Source organism: Vanessa cardui, chromosome 6 (assembly GCF_905220365.1).
Source record: "Vanessa cardui chromosome 6, ilVanCard2.1, whole genome shotgun sequence".
NCBI classification, from domain to species: Eukaryota; Metazoa; Arthropoda; class Insecta; order Lepidoptera; family Nymphalidae; genus Vanessa; species Vanessa cardui.
Window position 1 is genome coordinate 4,750,766 of NC_061128.1, and position 25,388 is coordinate 4,776,153.

The window sequence follows — 25,388 nt, forward strand, 5'->3', positions numbered from 1 at the left end:
ATCGCCTTACATATATCATAAAAATGCTCGATAACTTTTTGATGATTCTTTATAATTACTCATAATCAACTCAAAAATATGCTCTAATCTGTTTTTTTTTGTTTTTATGGAATAGGTTGGCGGACGAGCATATGGGCCACCTGATGGTAAGTGGTCACCATTACCCATAGACAATGACGCTGTAAGAAATATTAACTATTCCTTACATCGTCAATGTGCCACCAACCTTGGGAACTAAGATGTTATGTCCCTTGTGCCTAGTTACACTGGCTCACTCACCCTTCAAAGCGGAACACAACAATACTGAGTACTGTTTGTTATTTGGCGGTAGAATAACTGGTGAGTGGGTGGTACCTACCCAGACGGGCTTGCACAAAGCCCTACCACACTTTGCACCGGGGATTTGTATTCGTCTCTTTTGCTGCAGTATAATGTAACTCGCGCTACAATAATCAACCCCGGCAGCTTTTTAAATATAAAATAATTAAAGCGCTGCGATATTATTCAAAGCGCTTCAAGCAAATATTTGTAAACAAATAGATTCTGTTATTATTTGGCATAATAAAAGCCCACTGAATGTACGTGTAAATAATTATTTATAATTTTTCACGATGTCTCGTCGCAATGAAAAGTTTCCAAAGAGGTGTTATTGCATTAATATTCCCCGCATTACCTAGATACGGGAACTGCAGAAATATTTTTCAACGCTATCGCCGTTTGCGATACAACTAATAACCAGTAACGAGGTCATCGCAAACATAAGGTTGTGTAACTTTGCATGAAAAAGATGTTTTGCGAAAAATATTCGCTTTATATTTGCACTTCTCATTTAGTGGTTTACATTACATAATATACCACTTTTTATATATATACTGACGTTTGTTTAAGTTATATAAATATTATTAGGACATTAATAAATGAAATGAAAGGTAAAAAGTTCGTCTAATATAAGATGAACTTTTTGTTATGGAAAGGCTTTTGTTATGGAAAATGACCTATTTTTTTAAAAGTGCAGATATAATTTTTCGATAAAAGATACACCAAACTATTATATAAATACTTATGTAAAGTAATAATTGAAATAATTTAATTACTAAAGTAAATAGTATTTAAAGTAAAAGTTTAGTTACTAAGGTTTGTAAGGATTGGTTCAAACCAGATCTAATGCTGGCAAAGAGTAAGTCTAAACTTCGAAGATTTTTGACCATTTTTTAAATATTTCTTACTTGTAACGCGATTTTAATGAACTCCAAAAACATGATTGAAAGTTTTCTAGAAACGTCGATGGCCATTCAAACGTACCTTACACCTCATTAGTGTATTCTTATTTATGGTAACGTTCCAGCAATTCGTTAATAATTCATTAATTACCTACTTAATGTAGCGTTATTAATAAATAATTGTTATATTTTTTCGTAATTGACTCTGTGACCTGGTTTAATTTATTTATTTAATAGTAATTTTACTTAAGAATTAATGATTGTATTCCATTTGTTCATCCTGAGTCATTGTAACTTTGTACAGTTACGATGAGGAGTTGTCTCAAGGATTTTGAAGGTAAAAAATAGTACATGAATCGAATCTGACAATTAATTGTGTACATGAATAATCAATACATTACTATTATATAAAACAATACATTTTGATCTGAATTTAATTCTGTGATTTCAAATATGTTTAACCAAAATTACTTTTTGTAAATTTCAAGAAGACAGAAATATAATCTCTAGACAGAGCTCATTCCCAAGCAAATTGTCAAATAAGAATTAAATTATTGCCGCCAATTTGCTTTTACGTTCCAATTTCAAAGTTGATATTTTTTTTTTGTTTTATATGATGGCCTGTAAAAAAGAAATTATGAATAAGATATCTAAGATGCATTTGATGACTGATCATAATTTGGTTAAACATATTTTTTATTTACGAAAATATGTAATGGATCACTTTATTAGAAATTGGAGTATATATTGGAGAGAGAATTACACTTTTAATTATTTTATGGTAATATATTAATCATATTGTATAAGAATCGATTCGAATTAACGATTACTCACTTGATAACCTGACTTCGGTATGGTAGGTATCACCAAGCAGGTCGTATATTTTACCGTTAAATATGTCTTCGATACAATTGTTTGTCAATAAAACAGAAAAATGAGCTGAAAGCATTTTAACTTTACTTTATTATTTGCATATAAATAATGTGTAACCAAAAATGACGTTCAAATTCTTATGAAGAAAATTGATAACAGCAAAAATGAAACGATTGAAAATATTGTTTTAACAAACTTAACGTTTATTCCAAGCTTCAAGTAAAATTTTCTCTACACAAAATAGCAATGATAATATTCTAATTTTAGAATATATCTAAGCGTTCGAAAATAGCTATTGTTTACAAGTTATCTAAGGTATTTCAACAATCGTACAGCTCCGAATCATTGAGAGAAATTTAATCAGAGTGACCCATCTACAACCAAGTACAAATTATTTAGAAAATATATTTTTGTGCAGCTATCAGCAAAAGTAAGTAAGAATTATTAACATTGATTTAAAAAAAACCTATAAAATTAAGGCTTATATCAAAAAATATTAGTGAATAAGTCACACTCAATACAAGATTACTTAAAAAAAACAGCATGTATTTTATGATGTGAAATAAAAAATGTACTTTACTTCATACTACGTAAGTAAACTGGTAGGAAAGAGTTTCTTTTCGGTTTTTCTCGGGAGCTTTACATAGACTCATGGCGATTTAAAACTACTCTCATGAGCCTACTTGAATAAATAATACTTTGAGTTTTGATTTAGATTTATAGAATACTTCATAATGTTCAAACTCAGCTCAAACGAAAAAGTTGTTACAACTAGTGAAACAATCAAGAAACGAATATAGAGAGTAAAGTAACAGCCTGTAAATTTCCTACTGCTGGGATAAGGCCTCCTCTTCCATCAAGGAGAGGATTTGGAATATATTCCACTACGCTGTTCCAATGCGGGTTAGTGGAATGCACATGTGTCAGAATTTCGATGAAATTAGTCACATGGAGGTTTCCTCACGATGTTTTCCTTCACCGTCGAGCACGAAATGAATTATAAACACAAATTAAGCACATATGTATATATAGTGGTGCTTGCTTGGATTTGAACGGTTAAGATGCACGCGTTCTAACCACTGGGTCATCTCAGCATTATCACTCAGCAGAAGGAAACTAAAAACCTAAACCTAAAAGTTTTTATTACAAAAATCTATGATTGCACCGAAAGCATGACGCCGACGGCAGAGGAGATTACAAATTAAATGACCTTTTACTTTTTTGGGTTTAATTTTCAGCATTTGCATTGAGCAACAGTTCACAGTTTTCAGCTGACATAGCTCAGTTAAACAGGTCGCGGGTCAAACCGGGGCAAGCACCTCTGAGTTTTTCTTGTTTTCAAGAGTATTTTCTCTCATCGGTTATAGAAAACCGAGTCAGAAGAAAGAATCGGACGCATGTCGAACAAACAGAACTACAGTAATCAATTGAATATACCTCTCATATTCTTTTATTTTTCTGAGGCTTCGACTACAAAAACAGCTAGCAGTAACATATTGATTTTGAGTTTTGTCTGCTATTTAAATGTGTTTAGCAGTTAAATAACTCTTAGATTGGCTTCATTAACAGATTAACAGTGAAGTACCTCCCGGCGGAATCAGAGAGACGAACGTCAAACTAACTATATCCAAGTTTGAGTCGCTTTGTCGTATTATATGGTGCGCTCCAAAACCCTCTCCAGAAGTTAGAGCAAGTACTCGAGGTTATTGCTATTTGTGTTAGAAGTAATTTTGATGTTTCAAATAGAGGCACTATGGCGGCTCTAGTTTGAATGCGCGCGCGCCTTCATTATTATTTTGTATTTAAGTTATGTGTGTTATAAGCAATTAATTATATCCTAACTGGTAAATATTACATTACGAGAATTTTAATTAAAACAAAAACAATAATAATTAAACAGTACTTTATATTATCTTTATTCGTAACAATGTGTAGTTAGTTTAATTGTATCGTCATACAATTAAAATAACTTCATACATACCACATATATTATGAATTTTAATCCCATTCATTTACTTATTATAAATATTTGGCATATCGTTCCAAAAAAACTTAGTAGTACCGAACTACGTAACACGATTAATATTAAAAAAAAAAAACCACAATTTAGTCTTCTGAAATAAATCTTTACGTTGTTTGTAAAAGAAAACTTATCTTCTTATCGTCTTAAGTGCAATAAACCCTATTGTATTTAAGACTAAGATTTCACCCTTGATTGTTTTTACATATGTCTAAGGTAAGAAAACGTCGAAAAAAATTGAGCCCAACATTTGCCCACTAGTATAGTATAATAATATGACGTTTGGCTCACGTCACGCCCACCAAGACTATAAAGTTGGCTCATAAATAATCAAATATATTGATATATATTTTTTGAATCTTACAAAAACTACTGTTTATTCCATTGATTTAAATAAAATTGAAATAAATAATTTATTTTACTTTGTCCTAGGTCCTATTAGTAACTACCAAATGATACCATTACAGATATGTCTATAAAGCGCCTTCCAAAATAAAATCGCCCTGTATATGACAATCTATCCAACTCAATCCCATTGATTTCGATCGGGAGTTCAATTTGTCGAATATATATCGGAAGCGAGTTCATCAAAGCCATCATTAAGCAAATATTTCCCGACATTCAGTATACCAACGCCGGGGCTTCGGCCGACTGACTTAATTAATTAAAGGGCTATCTAATTAGTCGTCCGGACAATCAATCGATGCGACCCACACTGGGCTCGTGTTCGATCTATTGAGCATAATCATCGATTATGTACGCAATTTAGGCAGGAAACTGAAAGGACGTGACGAATAATGGTGATTATGTTTATTGTGCTGTTTGTTACCCACTCGTGTTTCTAATTTAATCTATATAATACTAGTTGTCTGTCCGGACTTTGTACGGATATAATTACACTCCACCACATAAATTTGCATCACACTTTTGCTCCTTTTGAATTCCATTTTCAAAAATCTTTCACCTTACGAAAGAAGAATATACCTATAATTTCATGTCAACGGGAAACATATAAGACCTCGTTTTATTGCCTCCATTGGTTACAGGAGGGCTTGTATCGTTTTTTGTCCAGAGGATCGCAATTGCAATTCAATGGGGAGATGCTGATAGCATTATGTAACCATTCCACGGGGTCAAGATACACACAGTTTTATTTACTCATATATGTATATATGTATAAGATTCAGTGTTAATAATTATATAAATATATATACATATTACAAATTGTAGATAAAGGAGAATATGAAAATTCTTATGGCAAGAATTATATGTATTTGTGATTTAGACAATGTGCTTATCAGTCTAATTTCACGTCAGGCCTAAGGTTTTGGTAAGTGACCGCTATCGGCCGCACACATTGACACAATAAAAATATTTGTCCTCGCATCGTCTAACATAACTCCCAATGTGTTAACGTGATGTATTAGTACACTCATTCAACCGTTGTTATCGGTCAGAACACTATTATATTTTCTTTTATTAAATGATTGAACTGTACTTCGTTGAAATATCTTATTTTTCTATAAGTGTTGTCTTATTTACTGGAAAAATCTCAACTTCATAGAAGTGAAAATTGATTTGAATTTAAACGAGGATATTTACTTTTTTCGTGCCATTACGTTTAACATTTAAACTATAACCCATTCTTCAGTTTTTCTTTGAACATAGTATTATTTTCTGTATTTAAAAAATGTAGGTATTATTAACTTATAAATCAATAATAAATAAGGGTTTTGTATCATAAAAATAAGATAAATAACATATTTATATAATTTTATTTATGGAAAAACTAACTACTGGCTTTGTTTGTTGACTAGTTATGATTGACATAATCTATATTCGGTGACTTGACATTTACTTTTGTAACATGATCTAAAATAATCATCATCCTCCTGCTTTATCGCAACTTTATATTGAATCGGCACAGCATACGTTTTTTTTCTTATGGTACCATTCTTATCTTGCCATTATCAAGCCGCTTTAGCGAGCTTGGCTTGGCACTTTTAGGTTACATTTCTACTAATATAATACGTTTTACATATACTTAATATTTTTAAAGGACGGTTGAGAAATTAATAATAATAGAAATTATTTTAACTCCTGAATGTTTGCACATATATATGTTGTATACTACTTTTTAATGGTATTGGTTGGCGGACGAGCATATGGGCCACCTGATGGAAAGTGGTCACCATCACTCATAGACAATGACGCAGTAAGAAATATTAACTATTCCTTACATCGTCAATGTACCACCAACCTTGGGAACTAAGATGATATGTCCCTTGTGCCTGTAGTTACACTGGCTCATTCACCCTTCAAACCGGAACACAACAATACTGCGTACTGTTGTTTGGCGGTAGAATATCTGATGAGTGTGTGGTACCTACCTAGGCGGGCTTGCACAAAGCCTTACCAAGTACTTTTACCAAGTAAAAAGTTCTAAGTTCTTCCATACATCTCTGTCTGACGTACACAAGTAACATTCTTTGGAGTCATATCATTTTTCATACAATCCATCCATCGTCTCTTTGGTCTCCTCTCTATCCATCCACGTCCATGCTCAAAACCTTCCTCATAGCATGGTCCTAACATGATCTAAAAGTGCTTATTATATTATTTAATTTGATTTAACTATTATAGTCACCGTTAGTATAGGATTGTTATGATATTAACAGCTAAATTGAATCTGTTTACAGTAGATACGAGCTATATATATTGAATTGATTGCGTTACGTTATATTATTCCGTTATTGTCTGTGCAACAATACGAGACATAGACGGACGGCAAATCAATTGATTATTATATTATTATAATAATTCCGTAATAATGTTCATCTTGTTATAATATAACAAAACTCATAATGAAATGTGTACGGGAGAGTTTAATTTGTAAGAAATGTAAGATCAAGAACATTTTATTAAATAATTGAAAGTCTGTAAATATTTCAGAACTGACTATGGGTTTATATACGCTGCTCAATTCGGGTCGTTTTTCCTTCGCCGTAAAATATGAGATGAATTCTAATCACAAATTCAAAAATCAGCAATCAAAATCAAAACCAAAATAAACTTTATTCAAGTAGGCTTTTAAAAGAACTTTTGACTACTACCGAGAAGAACCGGCCAGAAAATCAATAGTTACTCTATTTCAACATTTAAAAAATACTAAGTCAAGTTAGTTAAATACAATTATTTCAATTAATATATCCTGCTTGGAAGTCAACAGATATTAACTCCACGCTTTTTTATCATCTATAAAATCTTGTGTCGAATAATATCCCTTTTTTTTACCAATTACCAATATACTTTTTATAAACGATTTGAATTTACGAAACGGCAAAGTTAAAAATGTCTGCGGAATTTTATTATAGAAACGGATACCTTGGATATGGCTACTGGGTCCATCTTGAGTTTACACATTTAAATTAAGGTTTTACAATTATTTTTTTTATTAAATAAAACGTTTTATTACGATAAAGTTATATAAAGCGAACAAATTTTAGCACGGTGTTCGAAATTCAAGCAAAATAATTATTCAAAATTTAAAAGTAATCAATCAATTTGCATGCTTTTGTTTTTTTTCTATTATTGAGAATATTAAAACTCGTCTTAAATATTAAAAAAATAAACGAACATCGGCTCGTAATAGATCGTAGAAAAGGTACTGCTGTTTTGTCTTTTTTTATTTATCTATATATATTTTCTGTATATTTATACTAATATGATTATTAAACTTGTCGTGATAAAATTTTGCTCTGAGAAGAAATACGAGAAATAAATCATAGCCTACTATCAGATGCTCTACTAGTGGTGGAGAGTGCATAAAAGTATAGTTAAGTCGAGAAATTCATATTGTTTATTTATGTTATTGAAAAAAATTGCCGGTTCTTCTCGGTAGAATCTACTTTCCGAACCGGTGGTAGCTTCACTTCATTGTAAAATGACGATTTAAAAGTTCTTGTAAAAGCCCTCTTGAATAAAGTTTATTTTGATTTTAATTTTTATTTTGAATGTTAATTGATTGACTCGATTATTTATTTATTTTTAAGCGATGATTTAACCGAATTTCTCCCGAAAATCCTCTGCTGATATTACCATACAATTCAGTATAATTAAGTTTTTAACGATAATACCGTTAAAATAAGAATTATTACTAATTTGATTAAATATATATCGAACGTCTCGTAAACAAGACATTCGTAGATAATGTCGAAATATCGAGCTCCACCGAACAAAAATAAAAAACATGGTAAATATCCCGAAATTAATAACTTTAATAATATAATATATTAAATGTTATAATATAATATAATATTTCGTAAAGTAATATAAATACTCAGATATATATTAATGGTTTCTATAAAATAATATATATTGTAGTAACATGAAAAGTATGTTAGATAAGTACCTAGAATATAGTTGGCATAAGTTTAATAATTCGAGAACACGTTCCTAATAAGTTTCCGGATGAGTGAGTATTAGAGATTGCAGATCTTACTCTAATGCAATAACTACGCTCCCGTCAAAACTGTATTGAAAAATAATAACAAAGACACACAAAAACTTTTGTTACCATTTATTTAATTTTCATTTTGTTACGTTAATATCATATTTTCTTAAAAATTCAGTAAACAATAAAATTACGTGTAAAAAAACTTTATACATCTATGATATATTTTAAAAGCCATGTGTATATTAAACCAATTAGTGTATAAATTGGAATGTGTAACAATGAAATTCCAAATATAAATTCGAATAATTTTCTTGGAATAAACACGCTCCATGTAGCAAAGATGTCGAAGCTTAAGTCAGAAGTACAAGTCACAAAGCACTTTAACCTAAATAAATATACATACAATAGCGACACCTCGTTACCAGTATCATGTCACAAATGGTCTTGCACTGAAAAATATTTCTGCAGCTCGCGTATCTAGGTAATGCGAGGAATATTACCTGCCATATAATTGGGCGATGCAAATGCACTGCACCGTCTAAGACATTTTTATGGCACGTGAAAGAGTTAATAGCGCTTTACGTTAAATTTAAATGCTGTAATTTGAACGTGCAGCGCTCACTGCGCAGTTGGCAGATTTAATTTTATGATGGATGAGTTTTTGTTGCGAATTTAGAGAGGGAAGTTATAAAATTGATTACTTTGTTTCAAACTTTGAATAACATAATATTGATAAACCTTTTTTAATTTTTAATACTAACAGTTCCGCGAGGATGGACTCGATTTTAATTTATGTTATAAAATCAAAATATATATAATCGGCAATTTTCACGTAGTAATCAATCGAATTTGCGTGCTTTTGTTTTTTTTCTATTATTGAGAACATTAAAACTCGTCTTAAATATTAAAAAAATAAACAGACATCGGTTGATAATAGATGGTGGACAAGGTACTGCTGTTTTGTCTCTTTTTATTTATCTATATATATTATCTGTCTATTTATACTAATATGATTATTAAACTTCCCGTAACCGCTTAGATACTTTAAACGACGCGACCTATTTTAATGTGGTTTATCAATGAACAAGATGAAAGTTTATGTGTTTATTATAATAGAGAAAAGCCGAGAATTTAAACTTTCATAGCTGTACAAAAAATTTTCTTTTTATATTTGATCCTTAATCTATAAATTTTATACATACCCTTACTGTTACTCTAACAATAATCATGGATGTAAAATACTTTTCATTATACGACTCCATTTTTTTAAAGGTAATCACTTAATTATGCCTGAAATACCGCTGAACAATTTACATTCGTAATCTTTGAAGATTATCCGGGGCAAACAAACAAAAGACAAATAATAATAAAATAATATCATCGGCACCATCTGGAAATGAGAGCAAAATTTCGGCCCAATTAGTTTGGTGGAAGTGTTTTTAACTCAGCCGTTTGATTTGACCCACAGTTAAATAAACGCTTGAAAAATAAAAGGTTACGAAATTCAATAGTCTCTCAAAAGTTTATTTATAAGAGAATTACAGATAGATCTTAGATGTGATGATCTAGATATTAAAAAATGTTAGTTTATAATCAATAAAAACGCAAAGTATTTGTTTATATAAATGAAGGTAATTAAAGCGTGTAAATGAACCTGTAAATTACTTAATATTTTGGTAAATTCACCGCTGTTCAATGTTAATTGTTATTCAGGTTGACGAAACTGGCGCATCGGGCGGGTATCGGGCGTCCCTTGATCGTAGATAAATGAATTATGTCGGCAGCCGTCATCCATCACTGTCCGTTATTTTAAGATAAAAGCTGTAATGTGCGCAGGTTCACTTCAGCGCCAGGCTATGCTCCTGAGAGTCGGCTATAAAAAATTGGAGTGATACAAGAGTATTTATGCCGAGCCTGGTAATTTTTGAACGACTTTTCCTGAGTTATTTTTTCATCTTTTTTTTGTTATTTTAGATTTCTATTGTGTCAGATATTCGTGAAGTACTCTACTCAGTACTTTATAAAGGTTACAGCTATGACTTAGTAGATGTAAAATGCGAAAAAGCACTATTCGAATTGCAACTTCTCGTATGGTTTAAATTTTTTTTTTTTTTGTAAAATTGTCTGTGCCGATTAAACTAAGAACTGTAATTAGATAAGAAACGTTTGATACGAGAAATCAGTCGAGATCGTCAAGTGGCTGGGACATGTGAATCATGTCCGTAAATCTTAGTCAAGTATTAATGATTTTTGGTTTTATGTACAGAATATAATACTTTTGTTTATATTTATCATTCTCTGCTCGTTGGAGAAATAGTAGTGGATAGAACGTTTATTTATCTAATCATTCTGCCACAATCCGTAATGGAGAAGCGTGGTGAAGTCAGCTCCAAACCATTTGCTTAAGAGGTGCGTAAGCCTCCACCAAACAGATAATATACATATACATATATTCTATTCGTCAAGTTAAATAAATAATAAAGTTTATTTATGTTATTCAATAAAGCAAACATTGCAACTTGAATTTATAAAATAATAACTATGGAGCATGAAATTAAAAAAGCAAGGCTGCGTTTTGCAAGATTGCGAATCGTCGAGGAAAATAGGAAATTTAAAGCCGTATGACTTCTAACGTTTTCTATCGAACTTTATCGTCGTCCCGATTCAATTACATTCATTGAATGCAAATCTTTAGCGAAAGTCGAGTCTGATTGAATCGATTAAACTTTTACCTTTTCAATAGCAATTCAAATTGAATGTTTCAAAGTAGAATTAACTGTTTACTGCGGAACACCGTCGGTCTTTGTTTGTCGAGCCGCTGACGACTGTAATGAAAGGCTCGGTGGAGAATGAAAAATATTTCCGAAGCGTATCGCATCGAACAATACGTAACGACAGTAAAACATTTTAAGACAAGGGTTTGTCGTATTTCTCTCAAATTGCACTCGGTTCGGTGCTCGTTACTTACCTAGGGTGTAATTTTGAGGAAACGAAGCGGTTTTTTGGAATGCCTCGAATTTAAGAGTAGGTAAAGCATAAGCCTGCCTTATTTTATTATTGTTACGATGCGGAATTTAGAACAACCCTTTTAAAACGTCGCTGTTGCATGCGAAGTATGTACTGTAGATGAAACGTTTATTTTAAAAGCAATTATTTGAGTACTTTTACTGGTAGACCTTTTAATTATTTAATTAATATTACAATATTGTTTAAGCGTTGGTAGGGCTTTGTGTAAGCCCGTTTGGGTAGGTACCCACTCATCAGATGTTCTGCTCGCAAACAGCAGTACTTGGTATTGTTGTATTCAGATTGGGAAGGGTTAATAAAAGCCTTAGGGGCAAAACATCGCAGTTTTGAAACTGCATCAAGCAAAAACCGAAAAACATTGTACCATCATACTCAGCGTGTTTCTTATATATTTGGCTTAATATTATCGTGTAGTATAATTACACACACAGTTACACACGTATACAGCATATTGCACACACATACGGTATGTATATTATCAACAATATAATTTATACCTAACGTAGCCACGTAGAGCGTGTCCCTGTCTGTTGCTGTACTGATATTATAAATGAGAAAGGCAGTCTGTATATCTGCCAGTATGTTACTCTTCCACAGCTAAGCAACGAAACAAAAGGAAGTATATTAACCGGGCGACAACTGTCTATATTAATATAATAAAAGTGAAAGTAACTCTGTCCGTCTGTCTGTCGCTATTTCACGACCAACCTGCTGAAGCGAATTTGATGAAATTTGTTATGAAGCCAACTTGAACTCCAACGAAGGACAAGGTTACTTTCGCCGCAGGGACTAGGGGGGTCCCAGTACCCCGGGAATCGCCCCTAGGTGTTAGAGGCCCGCATAGGTGGGCCGACCGTCAGGGCGTCACGGTAGCATGCGTAAGCGATCCCGTGGCGTCCATCGAAAGACGGAGAGGGTACCGCTGGTTTTTTAGTGGGTAAACCCGGCGTTCTTGGGCGCACTCGGCGTCCAGGGCTCCGGGGAGTTCCCCCCACTTTCCATTACGTGGGGGAAGCGCGTAATGCGTTTTACCAGCGAGAAAAAATAAGGACACAGGCTACTTTTCAGCCTGACAAATGACAACCATCACACTAAAACGCGAGCGAATCCGCGGGAGACTACTAGTTATTACATAAATCTACTCTTGTATCCAGATTTGGACTATTGGTTTTTCTTTTTAAAATTTACCAGCCAGAGCTATTTTAACATGTAACATAATATCGTAAGCAGAGCATTAATATAAAATAAATGCAATAAGCTTTCGCGATGGATATTTTACATTTCAAACAATACATTTATTCCAGCTCGTGACCACGACAGGTGCAAGTCTGTCGAAACGACGGGTAAAATAACAAAAATGTATTTAATCACGGCTATAATTCGAATAAAAATAAATGTATTAATAGCCCGAATAAAAATAATAATGATTATGTGAGAAAATATGATATTAATTCGCATAATTTACACGTAAATTTAATACTTGGCCTTGAAATGAAATTTGAATGTAAGTGTAACCATTTTCATTAGATATTAAAATTAGCAAGTTAACTAAACTTGCGCTTTTATGGAACCGAGCACATACGAAATTCGCTAATAAAAGAGAGCACTACCTTTTTTCTTATAGGATATTTGACGCCCGCGGTTTTTCTCGCGTTTTATAAGTTATTACTCAGGTGTTAGGTAATAAAAAGTAACGTTGCATGGAGTTCTAGCTTGTTGGAAAGAAAATTTCATCAAATTCGCTTCAGTGGTTTGGCTTACATACGCATTCATACTTTCAATTTGTTTCTTAGATGATCAGAGTTGTTTCTTCCTTTCCTTTCAAAATTTTCTTCTAATTCAATATTTACGTAGTCAAGACAAACACACTAAAATAACAAAAAAAAATGAAATGTCACAATTAAACATATATATTTGACATAAGTATATTCTGTAATAAAACAACGCGTTATTTTTTTAAATCATTTAATAAAATAAGTGACGTATTAATTTCTTATACAGAACACATTAAGAACAGTCATCCGCCTTCAAAAAAATTATATCATAAAATATTACAAATAAGTATACCGGGGCCTCTTTAAAAGACGAGATTACATTTTCTTGGAACCGATGACAATGTAAAGGGAAAAATTTAACGAGTTCCTGAACTTACTTCGAATTACGCACTGACGTAACCGGAAAACTTAATTCGAAATGATACTGAAATATTATTTATAGGCATTGTCAATATACGAATTTTGTGACATCGATCGTCTAACGGATATTTGGATTAAATATCGGTGTTGATATGCAATTTCAGATATCGCCTTGTCCTTGTTTAACGTAACATTTCACGATATGTGGGAAAGAGATGAAATGAATGTGATATCGAAATCGGTTTAACATTCGCATCATCTCTTTCTCACATTTGGGTTAATGTAAAGCTAAAGAGAGATAGGGCGAATATTTCATGAGTTTAAATGTTGGCGTACTTTGAATACTAAGACGAACCAGACCGATAATTCATAGTTGTTTAGATGATTTAGATTAGTTTCAATATATGGGACACATGCCTAAGTATTGATGATAAACAATAAACTCGATTACGATTAAAACATTAAAACAATTTAACGAGCCTCAAAAACAGATCCAAGATTCCACAATTCTTACAATTATATGTACCTTTAAATGAAAAAAAAAATCATACAGAATTCATTCGACTTCTAACGAACCAAAAAACTTAAGGCCGTTTTCTAAGTAACATCGCTATTCATCAAAGACTTCAGAAGTGTAGACATAAATATCTAATTCTATAAAGCTTTGTTGACAAAAACAGAAAAAAATATATTTATAATCAATATACATATGTAATTATAAAAAACATTCATAATTTACATTATATATATCCAATTATTTCATTTAGTTATATAATATATTTATAATATCTAATATTTCATCGGTTTATTTTTTTTACAAGGGTAAGTTTTAAGTACCAATATCTATTACAAATAGTTTTGTAAAATTGTCTGGTAATCATCCAGACCACATTCCCTCGCCAATAAATTCATGCGTATCAAAATATATTCCGAATACACTATTTATTTCACTGTGAGGTCAGTTCTTGTCAATCACACGCATTAATATAAAACAAAACCCGATTGGGATAAGTTATGTCACATTATGTGACAGCTGTCAAATGGTGCTATCCCTTTCTCCTAACGAAGGAAGGAAAGGGACAACGATACGTTTAATATATTACATTATAATTGAAAACAAGCTTAGTTGCCAGTATGTTATTGATTAGGGGCTGAAAAGGATTTAAATTTTACAAAAAAATAAAATGTCTTAATTATAGGACTAGCTTCTTGTTCTTTATGAAGTTTAGTGCCATTGGAAATTTTCAATATTGTCTATGGTGTTTTTATGACGGCATTTTAATTTTAAATAGCGCTTCAGATAGTGTTCAATAAATCGTAAATGATTTATTCATAAACAAATGTTTCCATACGAATAAAGATTAAAAATAATTTTAAGCCTTATAAATCAACACGAGTTATTTGTATAAATGGCACCGAGGGACTACAGTATTGAATATAAATCTCCTAGATATAAAATAGATACGAACAAAAATTAACTATAATGTACAAAAAGCATCAGGTACGTATATATAAAAATACTAAAGTAAGCGTGTCTGACGTTCGCGTGGAATGAGATGAATCTGATATAACTACGACGTAAAAACAATTTCATTTCGTATTGCAAGCTCGTTCAATTCTTCTCGCTGAGAAAACTCGTTATAACAATTTCACCGAACTAAAATATCATGCTATTATAAATGTGTTTTATATAAAACAATCAACGAATAGCACCTAAGCCGATATCTGAATACAATCGGCACTGTTAATGGCTAAGTCGTAGGGTATCGGGCAAGCAAAGTTTTTAACATTTAATTTTATGAACACTGAATACTTATGCTAATAATAAAAAATAAAATTACCATCTACATAGAAAAAAACACATCCGATCATCGAAACGACGATTGTATTACAGTAAATCATTTAATATCACTCTGAATATAATACAAGATTCGATAGACAAAGATATCTCTCAACAAGGATACTCTCACATTGAAACATTATAAACAATTTTACGTATTGCGAACGTCCACAGTTCATAACTCGGACTGAAGCGTCTCTTCACGGCACACTCACGACACAAACTTTGATCAATCCGTGTATTGTTTTTCTTTTTCTCTGCAACCTTTTAGGTTGAAAGAAACGCTATCCATTTGAGGTTAGCTCCTCCTTAAGCCACTGAGGTACTGGACGGCCGAGTCGCACCAGTAGTTTCGACAGGGCCGTGTTGTGAGGCGTGTAGTAGCGTCTGAGGAATTTCGCCGATCGATCCTCCATTGGTGGATATACGCGACCTTTGGACTTTCCGAGGCATTTCGTTTTCTCGCTGCTCACGGCTTGGCAGAAGAAACCTTTTTTAGCATCGTATCTGAAACAATCGAGACGATAATTTAGCACTCGTATACGCCACTCCTAGAATATACACTAGAGAAGATAGTTCAACAAACAAAACGGCATGTAAATTTCCCGTTTGACTAAGGCTTCCTCTCCCTTTGAGGATAGGTTCGGAACATATTCCACCATGCTGTCCAATGCGGGTTGGTGCAATACACATGTGACAGAATTTCTATGAAATAGACACATGCAGGTTTCCCCATGATGTTTTCTTCACCGCCGAGCACGAGGCGAATTACAAACACATATTAAGCACATGAATATTCAGTGGTGCTTGCCTGGGTTTGAACCAACAATCATCGGTTAAGATAAACGCGTTCTAACCACTGGGCCATCTCGGCTCTTTAGATATTTTTTTAATATTCGTCAAGAATTAGAAGTTGAATTTTGTAATTCGCTTTCATGCAACCGACATAATATCGTGTTAATAAGTTCGTAGATTAACAAACCATTTCTCATCTTACAGGTAAAATTGCAGAGCAATTATTAATTATAATTCGAAAATGCATTTTACCGAGTACGAAAATTTCACCGAAATTGTAGGCAAGCGTTTAGCTTTAAATCAATTAATCGTTCAAAAAACAAAAGTTGTAAAAAGCCAAATTTAAAGCTGAACAACAGAGGTGAAATATGATCTTTTAATTAATTTATCTCAAATAGCGCGTGGTGTTTTTATTAACCCATGCAAATAGTTCTATACCTAGAATAGATCTATATATCTATCAACCATTCACATTAAAAGATATTTTTATAGCGATATATCACGTGCAAATTGACACGTGATCAAAGTGATCGAAAACAATCAGTGGGAGGAGATGATTGAATATTTTAATACTTTGCTGTGACACTCAAAATAACACTCGAGATTTTGAAGATCATTTTGCGAAGAAATAGAAACGAGTAAGCTTATTTAACATAGTTGTTATTCTACTAGAAAATCTACCTAGAGTTATCTCATTAAATAAAGAGGCTTGATTGTGAAAGGATATATGCATAAAGTTTATATTATTAGATTATACTAACGTATACAAATTCGACAATGGAATATTATTCAACATTTATGAAATATATGAAATATATTTTTATACTTAGTTTAGCGTTTTATTTCTAGCATAAGCAATTTAGGCTGCACGGTTCCATAGTGACACATTTGTACATGGGAAGCTTGCGTACTTTACACATAACAAAAAAAGGTTTAGTGTGATAGAAATAACAAAAGAAGATAGGACATTTTAACATTAAAGTATTGATAATAATATACTCACTTAAGAAGCTTGTTATAATCTAAATGTGGTATCTTTAAGAACTTCTGCAACGTGTTCATAGCGGTCGCCGGTTCGGTCCGTAGAAGCGAACCGTCTAGGATGTGGACTTGGTGAGCGCTGTACTCCGACAGCCATCGTTCGAGGTAATGGCTGTACTTTCCGGGATTCAAACAGCGGTTCCTGTTTATGATAATAAAAAAATATTACATCGTAGACACGCTCGGACACAATCAAAACTTTATTTTTACGTCAGAAATGTTTGATATCTAATCAGCAGGATTGTAGTAACCTTGATATATACTACACAATACACAATAGTAGTAAAGTATTTATAAAGTTTTTCTTAATACATTTGATAAAACGCCAGAAAACCTATAAATTTGGGTAATGTATTCTCAAATTTCAAAAGAGTGATGAGGCTTGGAACCTGCGGCTTTATGTGGTTTCTGATACAAGGAGGTATAACACAGGAAAAATAAGTTTTTATTGTCCTTAGAATTAACAGTTATATAAACAACATTGAACTAGAAGTAATAAGTTCCATTCCTATGACAATTTTATTACAAATTATTATTATTTATTTTAAGTACTTTAAAGTAACATGTGAAAAATTAAATTATACATTTAATTTTATGATAGTTATATGTGCCATCAACCTATATCATTTAAAGTAAAATACAAATGGTAATTATGTAGGCAAACTCGTTCAATCGTAAATGCATGATTTGTAGATGATAAAACCATTCGATTGTACCGCGAATTGATGGCTGTCAATCTGATGTACATCATTATTCCTCGAGCACATTTTACTGATCGATAATCGTGGATGTATGGCAATTGTCCAATCAAAATTACCCTGCTATTCCTACTACGAACTCGAAATAGAAATCTCTCGGGGGAACATGCAATTTAATTACAACAAAGCAACGATTAATTTCCAAATATTTCAGTTAATTTTCCGTATAAATTGCAAGTTTCATATAAACATCGGATACTTTATGTGTACTGTTATTGAAAGGAATATTTTATAACGTTGATGTAGACCTGTAATGCCTCATTGGTCTACAAGCTAAATAATTAGACTTGGTAGTGTTGACATTCATATGTTTCGGGAAGCAGGTAAGGCGTTGGTATTCCCATGTATATATATGTATTCCCATGTATATAACTCTAGTAGACTCTTTCCGGTCTTGTAGGATTACCTCCCGATAGCATTATGAGATTGAGAGAAAAGACTAAACCTGTGTTAGTAAACCCAATTGTTCTCTATGTCTCCAATACAGTTCGCTATTTCTCCATGAGAACAGATGCTAAAGAAAAAAGTCAAGAGGAATGTTCATAGTTTACAATCAGAGTTTAAATGTCAAAAATGCTATATGTAATCGACTAGTCAATATCATTCTTTATTATAAACTTTTAACAAAAAAAGACCGGCTGAGTTACTTTCGCCGATTCTCAGGTCAAGGTATTTACTTTCCCGACGCGGTGGTAATGTTTAATTTGACAACCAATAAGTAAGTTTAATGCTTCTATATTTAATAAAGGAATTTGTTTTGGGTTTGACAATTTGCTGTCGTCGAATTAATGTCAAGACTTGATTTATTGGAAAACATACTTTATAATGATATTCCGTACCGGGAAATTAAATTAATTCCACTCTAATAACTACATTGCCAGTTCAGTTGCTATTCTCCTTACCTGCGTAACGTTGGAAATTGAAAACAAAGATTACTGTATAAAATATAATCTATTTCTAAGGACCGAATACAGAATTTTTTGATTCAGTTTTACAGGGCGTAACGTTGTTGTTAACATACAATGCACAATGCACATATGCATATTAACAGTCGAATTTAGTAATTCGTCTTATCTTAAAACTCTACATATAAGATCAATAAGTTAGCTAAATATATTATACAGCATACCACACACACGGATGGCATATTTTTTATTAAAAAGATATTAACGTTAAAGCCAGTACTTTTTTTAAAATCCCAAAAATAATTTATATTTGACGCTTTGGTACGATCTATTTTTCTTTCCAAATACTTAAAATTAGAAGTTCCTTTCAAGTCAGTCTCAGTGAAGTCTAGATAAGTACAAACACCAATTTTAACTCCAGGTTGATCTTTTGTAATTGAGTTAAAACACCTTTGCTTTGAAACCTCGTCAAAGTTCAAAGATTGATATTGTTTCAGAGAATAAACAAATTCATGAATGATAATGAAATGATACTATTTCGTGTCGCGTTTTGGTTGTAGATAATTATTTTCTCACGTGATACCTCCAACGAAGATTGATAATCAATAAGGCAATTTCAAGGTACAGAAATCAATAGCGATAAAAATTATCAGTATGTACCTATGTTGTTATTAACAATTTTCGATTACAATTAAACTTAGATGAACATATAGTGCGGCACAAGTTAGATATAGCGTCGGCAAAATTCAATAAAATAGATTACTGCCGATTTACACGACCAATAGAAATCCACTCCCTATCGCGCCATTCGACGCTATTCGTCGCTATAGATTTTCGCGTCAGTTCAACCCGAGAAAGCATGTAAATCGACGTGTAAAATTGAGGAATATATTAGGTTACATGATATAACAACTTTTGTTTGTGTAAAGATCGTATTTACATAAAGAAATAAGTAATAAATATTGATAATTTGGGATAGCGTACTCAATTCGGTTGTGATCGGTTTTACGAATTTTGCCGATACTATGTTACTACATCTAAGTTGTGTCGTACTATACAAGATATTTCCGAGTAACTTCTTACTTAAGTTAATCCTCTGATTAACGCGTATCTGTATCTACTTTATCGAGGCGTCGATTGTTGATCACTCTGCACCACTATTTAGGATCGACTGTTTAATTGTAATGGTCGTATAACGATGTAAAGAGTGACCCCTTGGGCTACTGTCGTCCACACTTCTAGCAGAAGTTTTAAGCTTAATGGATGGTCGAATAGTAGGATAATAGAAGGATATTAGTAATTCCATATAATGAGGCATTGTAATGTCTAATATTCTATTATTATTATGGGTTAGTGTCCTCACAATATTTTCACTAACATGATTAAAAAAAATTGACGCTTGATTGTTTTTTTTTTTGTTTTTAATTTATATAATTTAAGTTTTGTATCATATGGTATTGTTGCTTAAAAAATAGTAGTGGCATGTATTTGAATATTTGATATAGGTTTTAGTTTGTATATATCATAAATGTTTGTCTATGACAGCATCGTATACTCAAAACAAATACAACACTCGTTCAGACTGGCTATTATTCGATAAAACGACATACAAGTCCTACGATTTCTGTGTGTTATATTGTGGTAAATACAGTGGATACAATAAAATATATAAATAATGTAATATTAAACATTTAAAAACACATTAGCGGCGTTTTCTTCCAAACCACACAATTTTCTTACCTAATCTTAACGATACAATTTAAATACAGTCGCACTTACCTTAAGTCTCGCAGTGATTTCTGACTAGAGTCGTTGGCTGTGATGACGGTGTGGAAGGTGTAGTTGTTGGCGATGGGGTCGCCGTGCGAGCGTATGTGTTGGTACCAGGAATACGCTCTAAGAACAAGAGATATATATTTTTTAATCTGCTTCAATACATCAAAGGTACATCAGTGTGCACTTCCTGTGTTTTATTTTTTATTTTCCTAAATGTAAAACAAATCAATTTCTTTCATCTTAATATACCAAAAAAAATGTTTTAAATATAATTTATTTTATCTGTATTTTCATTACAAGAAAATTTCATTATTTATTAATTACTAGACGATTCAATATAAATAACAGAATTTGAATACAGGAAACTGAATAAAATAAATCAAATTGTATCTTCATTTAAAGTTTCGAGAATTCGACAAACTTAAATTAATTCTAAAGAAATTATTATAATATAAGTCCGTTGAAGTAGTTCATTCGACAATAGGTTCTCGGAATGTGATTACAAAAGCTACGACCATTCAGATATAAACGAACCTTAAATTACTCCAAAGCTAACGAAATTCTCAGAGTAATGTTGTACATTGAATAACGTAAATTGGTTTATTGTTCATGGAACTTGAAATTTTCAATAAGATAAGTGAAGCCCAATAGAATCCACTGAAGTTTTTTTATTATAAAGTAATATAAGTCAATCATTAAAAACGACTACAGTAACATTCTGTTATTAATTTAATATCCCTCTGATGAGCTAGAGTTTGCTAAGCTAAGAGCTTATTCTAGCACGATTTTCCAATGCGGGTGAGTGAAGTGATAGATAACACATTTGGCAGATTTTCCTCCGGCCTAAAATATGTCACGACATTTTTCATCACCGTCAAATATAAGATGAATTATAAAAGTTAATAAGAATAATGGTGTACTTAAATTTCAACTCTCATACGTCTGTTACAATTGATGTATTTTAACCATTCATTCAAACTTTTCATTTTTAGAATATTTTGTTTAAATAATAAATAATTGTCTACTAAATACGACGAAAGTGCTAAAAATATATGATTTTAGTGAACGAGTAACTTTTGTAAATGTGAAAATCGAGTTGCGTTTGTGTAGTACCAAATAAATAACATAAGCAAACTGTATTAAAATGATAAATACATTTATTAAAAAAATACATTTATGGAAACCAAATAATCTAATCCAACAATTAAAAACAATATGAATAAATATAAAAATAAATTACACTACATCGAATCGAGGCTTCTTAGGAAAAGTAAATTTTTTACTACGTTTGATTATGTAGGTATTAACGCTAACAGTAATGCTGCTGAAGAAAATGAAAGCCCATAAATATCTTACAGCTGAGCTAACGTATCTTGTTTTACTAAAGGAAAGAACCGACCGCGCTCTTAATTATTTGGATTGGCGTATATATATACATGTGTGTGAGAATTCCTTGCGACATATTGGTTCGCAGATGGTTAAATGCGTAAGATTTTTTATACACGGTTATAGACCATAGACAATATTCCTTTATTACTTGGATTGAATTATATGTATTTGTAATTAATGCATCTAATGAAGAGATTTCCTATCAAGTAAGTGATAAGGCACATAAAGTAAATAATTGAATATCGATACACAAAAAAGTGTTGATTAAAAATGGTTATCTACAATCGCGGAAATAAATATGTTATTCTCAAAAACGATTTCCATAACATTTTCTTTGAAAGAAATGATTTATTTTTGCATGAATTAAGTGCACCGGATGCATATTTTAAAGTTTTTCCTTTCAACAAAACAGACGATATGCTCTTTGTCTTACTCGAGGCGGATAGCGAGCGACCGGATGGCAGCCGGATTCCTATGAACGTTCGAGCTTCCTATTACATTCCTGATATTTTTGCGGTGTAAGCTGGCTACACATTTTATTTTTACTGAAAAACGAAACTGCCTAAAAAATTCTCACAGCTGGGAAATGATATTAAGAATAAGCAGAACGCTCTACGAAGCTGCTCCAATGCTGGTTGACAGAATTTCCGACACATGTAGGTTTTATGTATACAAATGTATATGTATCTTCACGACCACGAGGTTTATTGTAATAATATATTAGGGACACTAAATCTTGCCACAAACGGCATCTAACCCGCACGCTTCGGTTAAAATTCACGCATTCTATTCACTAAGACATCTTAGCTTTTATTTATTTTAATATACGGCTTGTTTATTACCTTTGTAAATATTAATAATCCAACTGAAATATATAATCTCAACAATTCCTCTCGATAAATGCTAAATAAGGAAAAAATATTAACGAACAAACATTCAAAGAAAAACGATCCAATATTAATAAAAAATATTATCCGTGTTGTCCAAATTGTATCCCGAAAAAAGATCATTTATTCCAGGAGCGACTGGTCATAATATAACCGCAATGAATACTCTCATGAGAAATGTACGTAGGAATAAGCAAGGCAGTATTAATTGCCTGTTTAGGGAGTGATACAGTAGGACCAAATTAACCAGGCGTATTGCGGTGAGACACTAATTTTCTACAGTTCCTTACAAATGAGTTTTTTCATACCAGCGGTTGGTTGGCTCGGATATTTATGTTGCTATTTACTTGAACCTGGATTACCACAGGAAAACGAAAATTAAGTATTTAAAGCACGTCTTTTGATAGCAAGTTTTATGAAAGCAGTATTTCTCTTGGAAATCTAAAAATTTCTGTAATATAGCCTCGGAATGCGGTATTTCCTTTATTACTCCGATGTAAGAGTGAGCTTTACATTAAAAATGTTCACGGAAAATGTAAAAATGTCAACGTATAAATAATAATTATTTCATCTGTAATATCCGGTACGCACGCTAATGATACTTCAACAAAATGTGACGTTCTGGAATGTATGTAAATACTGCATCATGTTAAGTGACTCTCGTATTTAAACACTGGTTTTCATAACAATCCCGTGAGACTTTATTTTTACGAATGTTCTTTGATATTGTTTAATGATGTAACACAAGGCGCATAATGAATTTTTTTGCATAATGAAATAAAAGCAACACTTGGTCGATTATGTAGAAAAGCTGAGATCGTGAAAATATATAAGATTAATATTTAATCGAGAAAATTGAAATATTTGGGGCTCGCTACTTCTTTTATTTAAAATATAAAAATAAACTTGCAGTTTTTTTTTAATTTAGAAGGTAGTTGGGAGCATATGTACCACCTAATAAATGGCCACCACCATGACTACCATGACCAGACATCGTCACTACAATAAATATTCACCATTATTTACTTATTAAATGCGCCATAAATCCTGGAAACTTAAAAGTGCACCTTGTTACATCAACTTACACACTCCTAAGGTCAAAAAACAACAATAGCAAGTATTGCAGTATTGCAGATTGGCAGATTGGTAAGGTGGTGTTGTCCCAGACGAGTTTGGAACGTTAATTTTATTATTATTAATTTTACTCGTTTTCTACTTAAATAAAGTAAAAAAAGTTTAAAGAGGATTTTCAATTGTCTGTCCGTATGTTATAGTTACGTTATCACGTTGGTTTTTTCTTTAGAGATTTATAAGACTAATTGGACTTTTAATGACGCAATATAACTAACGCGAGTAGTATATAAAGCGACAGACATGATTACGTTAAATTATAATGCACTGTTTGAGATTAAAAATACTTTAATGTTTAGAGTGAGGAAAAATATCAGCGCACCAGTTCTTGGAACAGATGAACTTATCCCAATTATGAGGGAATCTTCATATACCTAATTTGTGTTCATAATCCATCATCAGCATAAGAAACTATTGCGAGAAAATTTGCAAGAATCGGATGAAAAATTGCAATTGTGTATCTACGAAACCGCGCTGTAGCTAAACTTTGCTTAATGACAACAAACCTAAAACCCACTCGGTTGTTAGCATTTTCATCTACAAAGTCATCAGCAATAAGAGCTATATACCACGAACACGTTAGGTCCCCTGTGTGTCGGCAATACACAACCAATCATTCAAACCGGAACAAACCAATAATCACTATTGATCAAACACCAATAAGCCCGTCTTGTGGAGAGGCATTTAACTGACACTCCACTAAGCGGGCACTAAGTCATACCATCAATAAAAACAAGCACAATTACGTTACTCTCATTTTACTTTATATAAATAAATATTGGACAAAAACACAAACATTACTCTGATCCAAATGCAAGTAGCCGAAGCACTTGTGTCATGGAAAATCAGAAGTAACGACGACACCAGCAAGAACCAGACCCAAAATACTTAGAAAACTAATGAACTGTTTCGACATCGACTCGGCCGGGAATCGAACCCGGGACGTCAGAATGACGTACCCACAACAACTGGTGTACCCACTACTCGACCACGGAGGTCGTCATACAAGACGATTATAATGAATATAGATTTGTGTTTATTATAAGGCATTATAGTAAACACAAATATATATTTAGATGTATATATATTGAAAATCAGTCGAATATGAACTAATTAACTTGAAGAACACTGTCTC

At 32.2% G+C, this 25,388-nt stretch overlaps 1 protein-coding gene across 2 annotated transcripts in view; it reads right to left on the bottom strand.

Annotated features, from left to right (window-relative positions):
- Window positions 1-14,066: 14,066 nt before the first annotated feature.
- LOC124530165 (bifunctional heparan sulfate N-deacetylase/N-sulfotransferase) overlaps window positions 14,067-25,388 on the bottom strand; it is a 123,892-nt gene continuing 112,570 nt past the window's right edge. For both annotated transcript variants that reach the window (XM_047104161.1, XM_047104160.1), the window contains exons 13-15: window positions 20,850-20,966; window positions 17,370-17,549; window positions 14,067-16,078 (exon numbers count right to left, since the gene is read on the bottom strand). In XM_047104161.1, the coding sequence (XP_046960117.1) occupies window positions 15,856-16,078; window positions 17,370-17,549; window positions 20,850-20,966 (520 nt within the window). In that variant the 3' untranslated portion in view covers window positions 14,067-15,855. The remainder of the gene's footprint in view (window positions 16,079-17,369; window positions 17,550-20,849; window positions 20,967-25,388) is intronic.